The sequence below is a fragment of the Conger conger genome, chromosome 6 (genome assembly GCF_963514075.1).
Source record: "Conger conger chromosome 6, fConCon1.1, whole genome shotgun sequence".
NCBI lineage: Eukaryota > Metazoa > Chordata > Actinopteri > Anguilliformes > Congridae > Conger > Conger conger.
Genome location: NC_083765.1, coordinates 64,168,391 through 64,174,853, shown reverse-complemented (window position 1 = coordinate 64,174,853; position 6,463 = coordinate 64,168,391). Strand labels below are relative to the sequence as shown.

At 48.0% G+C, this 6,463-nt stretch overlaps 1 protein-coding gene across 1 annotated transcript; it reads left to right on the top strand.

The window, feature by feature from the left end:
• The first annotated feature begins 1,246 nt into the window (after positions 1-1,246).
• LOC133131628 (uncharacterized) lies at positions 1,247-3,182 on the top strand. The gene is made up of 2 exons (XM_061246999.1): positions 1,247-2,917; positions 3,156-3,182. Exons 1-2 carry the CDS (start codon positions 1,247-1,249, stop codon positions 3,180-3,182), a joined length of 1,698 nt encoding a protein of 565 aa, XP_061102983.1.
• Positions 3,183-6,463: the final 3,281 nt, after the last annotated feature.

The window sequence follows — 6,463 nt, the reverse complement described above, 5'->3', positions numbered from 1 at the left end:
TTGCTATGTCATGAAGAACAGCCTGGCTGATGAGCCCGTGGTACGGTCCTTCCCTCTGTGATGCTTAGCAGGCAGCAGGCTCAGCTCAGCCACCCACAGATTATGTCCACATACTACTTTGCAGGCAGAAGTAATGTAATGCAGTGCAGTTAACAAGCAACGCGCTGGCTAGCCAATGTGTCAAAAAGACAGCTAGCTAGCTGTTTACACCAATCCAAGGAAGTTATTATTATTATTATTATTATTATTATTATTATTATTATTACTATTATTATTACTATTATTATTATTATTTTTACTATATTTTTAAAAGAATCGTGTAACTATGTACACAAATCCAATATAGGTTGGCGTGCAATGTATATCCTGCAAATGCAGATATTGTGTACTATTCACCATAACACATGACTGTGTTATCTTTATGTGGCCAATAGAAATACAATAAGCACCATAATTCACTGGACAGTGACAATACTTTTGTTATGTTGGTTCTGTACTCTAACACTTTGAAAAGACATAATGACAGTGAGGTTGAAGTGCAGACTGTCAGCTTTAATTTCAGGGTATTTCCATCCATATCGGATGAACCGTTTAGAAATTACAGTCCTCCCATTTTGAGGTACGACAAGTATTTGTTGAATTGGCTTCACAGATGTGTTTCATTAGGCAGGTGTATTAATTTGTGTCATGAGTGGATGCATAAGAGATGTTGATGTCTAGTCTTCATTCTAGACTTTGCAATTGCCTTTGAGATTGCTGTTGGGGTGTGACAACTTGAAGAAGACAGCAGTGTTGATGCAAATTAAGCTGGCTGTCATAAGGCTCAGAAATGAAAATTAATCAATCAGGAACACTGCAAAAATCCTGGGCATGCCCAAGTCAACAGTTTGGTTTGTTATTAACAAGAAAAAAAACAACTAGTGAACTAAATTATCTTAAAACGCCTGGTAGACAGAGGAAGACCACCGTAGTGGACGGCCGAAGAATACTCTCTATGGTGAAGAAAGCCTCCATGCCACCAGCCCAGCAGATCAAAAACACTCTGATGGATGCAGGTGTAGATGTGTCAAAGTCTACCATGTGTAGAAGACACCAGCAGGACTACAGAGGGCACACTACAAGATGCAAACTACTGATAAGCCTGTAGAATAGAAAGGCTTTGCTAAAAAGCACCTAAAAGAGCCCCAAGAGTTCCGGAACAAAGTATTGTGCACAGACAAGACATAGATTAACATGTAACAGAGCGATGGAAAGAGGAAAGTATGGAGAAAAACCTCCCACACCTCCCACAGCTCCCACACCTCCCCACTCCTCCCATACCTCCCACACCGCCCACACCTCCCACACCTCACCGCCCACACCTCCTACACCTCCTACACCTCCCACACCTCCCCACTCCTCCCACACCTCCCACACCTTACCGCCCACACCTCCTACACCTCCCACACCTCCCCACACCTCCCACACCGCCCACACCTCCCACACCTCACCGCCCACACCTCCTATACCTCCCACACCTCCCCACTCCTCCTACATCTCCTACACCTCCTACACCTCCCACACCTCCCCACTCCTCCCACACCTCCCACACCGCCCACACCTCCCACACCTCACCGCCCACACCTCCTACACCTCCTACACCTCCCACACCTCCCCACTCCTCCCACACCTCCCACACCTTACCGCCCACACCTCCTACACCTCCCACACCTCCCCACACCTCCCACACCGCCCACACCTCCCACACCTCACCGCCCACACCTCCTATACCTCCCACACCTCCCCACTCCTCCCACACCTCCTACACCTCCCACACCTCCCCACTCCTCCCACACCTCCCACACCGCCCACACCTCCTACACCTCCTACACCTCCCACACCTCCCCACTCCTCCCACACCTCCTACATCTCCCACTCCTCCCACACCTCCTACACCTCCCACACCTCACCGCCCACACCTCCCACACCTCCTATACCTCCCACACCTCCCCACTCCTCCCACACCTCCCACACCTCCTACACCTCCCCACTCCTCCCACACCTCCCCATACCGCCCACACCTCCCACTCCTCCCACACCTCCCACTCCTCACCTCACCTCCCACACCGCCCACACCTCCTACACCGCCCACACCTCACCGCCCACACCTCCTACACTGCCCACTCCTCCCACACTGCCCACTCCTCCCACACTGCCCACACCTCACCTCCCACACCTCCTACACCTCCCCACTCCTCCCACACCTCACCTCCCATACCTCCTTCACCTCCTATACCTCCCCACTCCTCCCACACCGCCCACACCTCACCTCCCACACCGCCCACACCTCACCGCCCACACTTCCCATACCTCCCACACCTCACCTCCCACACCTCCTACACTGCCCACACCTCACCTCCAACACCTCCTTCACCTCCTACACCTTCCCACTCCTCCCACACCTCCCCTCCCACACCTTCTTCACCTCCTACACCTCCCACACTGCCCACACCTCCCACACCTCACCTCCCACAGCTCCCACACCTCACATACTGCCCAAACCTCACCTCCCACACCTCACCTCCCACACTGCCCACACCTCCCATATCTCACCTCCTACACCACCCACACCTCCCACACCTCACCTCCCACACTGCCCACACCTCCCATACCTCACCTCCCACACTGCCCACACAACCCACACCTCATCTCCTACACCACCCACACCTCCCACACTGCCCATACCTCACCTCCCACACCTCCCATATCTCCCACACCTCCCATACCTCACCTCCCACACCTCCCATATCTCCCACACCTCCCATACCTCACCTCCCACACTGCCCACACCTCCCACACCTCACCTCCCACACCGCCCACACCTCCCACACTGCCCACACTTCCCACACCTCACCTCCCATACCTCACCTCCCACACCGCCCACACTTCCCACCCCTCCCACACCACCCACACCTCACCTCCAACACCACCCACACCTCCCACACCACCCACACCTCCCACACTGCCCACACCTCACCTCCCATACCTCACCTCCCACACCGCCCACACCTCCCACCCCTCCCACACTGCCCACACCTCCGACACCTCACCTCCAACACCACCCACACCTCCCACACTGCCCACACCTCACCTCCCACACCTTTGGGATGTGGTAGAGCAGGAGATCTGCAGAAATTGCGTGATGCAATCATGTCAACATGAAACAGAATCTCAAAGGAATGTTTTCAACATCTTGTGGAATCCATGCCACAAAGAATTGAGGCTGTTTTGAGAGCAAAAAAAGACCCGACCCAGTATTAGTATGGTGTTCCTAATAAAGTGCACAATGAGTATACTTGGCGGCACTGGCTCAGGCAGTAAGAGCAGTGGTCTGGCAGTCGGAGGGTTGCCGGTTCTATCCCGCCCTGGGTGTGTCGAAGTGTCCCTGAGCAAGATACCTAACCCCCAAAAGCTCCTGATGAGCTGGTTGGTCTTGCATGGCAGCCAAGCGCTGTTGGTCCGGGGACGGTGTGTGTGTATGCATGAGTGAATGAGAGGCATCAATTTTACAGCGCTTTTGGATAAATTGCTACCATTTACCATTTATACACTCACCGAGCACTTTATTAGGAACATTTTTACTTCATTACACCTATTTATTCATGTGATTATCTAATTAGCCAATTGTGTGGCAGCAGTGCAATGCATACAATCATAAAGATATGGGTTAGGAGCTTCAGTTAATCATTACATCAATCAAGGGGGAAAAAATTTGATCTAAGTGACTTTGACCATGGAATGATTGTTGGTGGCAGACAGGGTGGTTTCAGTATCTCAGAAACTGCTGATCTCCTGGGATTTTCACATACACTAGTATCTAGAGTTTGCAAGGAATGGTGCAAAAACAAAAATAAATCCAGTGAGTAGCTGTTCTGCAGACAGAAACACCTTGTTACATAAACAACATTAGAAGAGAATGGCCAGACTGGTCAAATGGTAAATGGTTGGCATTTATATCACACCTTTATCCAAAGCGCTGTACAATTGATGCTTCTCATTCACCCATTCATACACACACTCACACACTGACGGTGATTGGCTGGCATGCAGGGCGCTGACCAGCTCATCAGGAGCATTTGGGGGTTAGGTGTCTTGCTCAGGGACACTTTGACACAGCCCGGGCGGGGGATCGAACCAGCAACCCACCGACTGCCAGACTACTGCTCTTACTGCCTGAGCCATGTCACCAGGAGACAGGAAGGTGACAGTAATGCAAATAACCACACATTAAAACAGTGGTATCCAGAAAAGCATCTCTGAACACACAACACACCATAACTCTAAGTGGATAGGCTACAGTCCAAAAAATAAATACCTAATAAAGCGCTCGATGAGTGATTTCGTTTCAGCATTGGAAAACAAGTGGTTCTTGAGATTAAGATCAGAGACTCATGTCTCCTGCAGGGGACTACAATGAATGGCCAGGTTTTAGGAGATTATGGCATCATAGATCTGTATGTGGTAACTGCTACCCAGCATTAATTGGACACCAGATTGTATTTGCATTCACACACAGTGCTCCCTGATTTTAATTAGAGATCTGGCCACTATTTGGGACCCAGTTTCCAATGGAGGTTTTACGTACAGAGAAAAAAACTGTAGCTGACAAGGGCTTGATGACAAGGTGAGAGGCAGTGAGACAATCAACTAACCAGTGTATCACTGACGTGTGTGTGGGTTTGTGTGTGTGTGCATGTGTGTGGGTTTGTGTGTGTGTGTGTGCGTGTGTGTGGGTTTGTGTGTGTGTGTGTGTGTGTGTGTGCGCGTGTGTGTGGGTTTGTGTGTGTGCGTGTGTGTGGGTTTGTGTGTGTGTGTGTGTCTGTGTGTGTGTGTTTGAAGAATTATACATTATGTAAGGCAGTGGAAGCAGATCTAGATATGTACTCTTTTGCTGATTATTTGATTGACTGGCAGTAGCACTATCACGTTAAATGGAATTGCAGGTGTTTTTTCCTCAATTATTCTATTTTCTTTGGAATGTTCATACAACAGAGTTCTCCAAAAAAATAGTCATAGCCATGATGATTGTAGAAAACACATGTGGATCGTGATGTGGATGTGGTTGTAGATTGAGGACGAATCTAAAGACACATGGATTTACTATTCCTTTTACGATAGGAATTTTTTATAACGTGTCTTCAAACTGTGACAAGGGCAGCCTGCGGTGTAGTGGTTGAGGTACATGACTGGGACCCACAAGGTCGGCGGTTCGATCCCTGGTGTAGCCACAATAAGATCTGCACAGCTGTTGGGCCCTTGAGCAAGGCCCTTAACCCTGCATTGCCCCAGGGGAGGATTGTCTCCTCTTAGTCTAATTAACTGTATGTCACTCTAGATAAGAGCATCTGCCAAATGCAATTAATGTAATGTAATCTTCTCATGCTGTATACTTTAAAATGCAGTTTATGTCAAAATGTGTGCAAAACCATCTGACCTGACCAGAGTCAGACTAGTTTATAAAGGCAGTATAATTGTCGCAGAATATCCCATATTTGAATCTTGCACTGTGGATAAGCATGCGTTAGTCCAGTTTGGTGTCAATGTTTTTGTTGAATTTACTGTTTGCTATATATCCATGATCGATATCTTCAGGCCACTGATTTCCCACCTTGTTGCTTGATTTGAAGTTTAATTTCAGACTACAGCCTTGCAAATAACAAATCAAAGCACACTATTTTAAAGCATTTTTCTCTGCACGAGTAGGAATTGTCTGGTTGCCATCGACAAATACGCCATTTGTTGGTTCTTTATGCCTGGTGTATGGCCTTTCCCCTAATAAGCACATTTTTCATTGGACAATGTGGAGTTCTGTCAGAATGGAAACCCTCGTTTTCTGTTTGAGGAATGTGAGAGTGGGTAGACAGTGCTGGTCAGCCTGGGTAGACTGAGCTGCGATTGTTCTCATCATTGTATTCTTCAGTGTGTTGATGGCATGTATAGCTGTCTAAATAAGTCTAAACTCTGAGAGAATGGTCACAGAATACTAGGACTGATCATTAAACATGTATTAGCCTCCACCCATGGAAACCAAGGTATGTTTATCTGAATTCTCCAGATAAAGGGAAATTATTTTTACTTGATGTTTATCTGCTCTGCAAAACAACCTGTTTCATTTGCAAATGTGTACTAATTATCTGAAAATGAAGTGTGTCAACAAATGAAAACAGTGTGAAGCTGCAGAAAACACTGGGATTAATGATGTAGAAACATGGGACCCTGTCGATGAATGGGCGCTCAGGAGCTGGGCTCAGGACCTGCTCAATGGTTGATTCATGCTATGTACAGGCGTCGAGTTGTTGAGTGCATTGCCATTGTTCAATTAAATAAGGACTTTATTGAAGGATTACATGTACATTGGAAGCAAATGCTGTGTTTGGATTTATATTTGTGTGGATTTATTTATGGATGTCAATGAACTCACCTG

Coding starts and splice junctions, on each gene's coding strand:
- LOC133131628 (XM_061246999.1), top strand. CDS start 1,247: ATGGAAAGAGGAAAGTATGGAGAAAAACCTCCCACACCTCCCACAGCT. Junction 2,918..3,155: donor CATACCTCACCTCCCACACC/GCCCACACTTCC, acceptor GGGATGTGGTAG/AGCAGGAGATCTGCAGAAAT.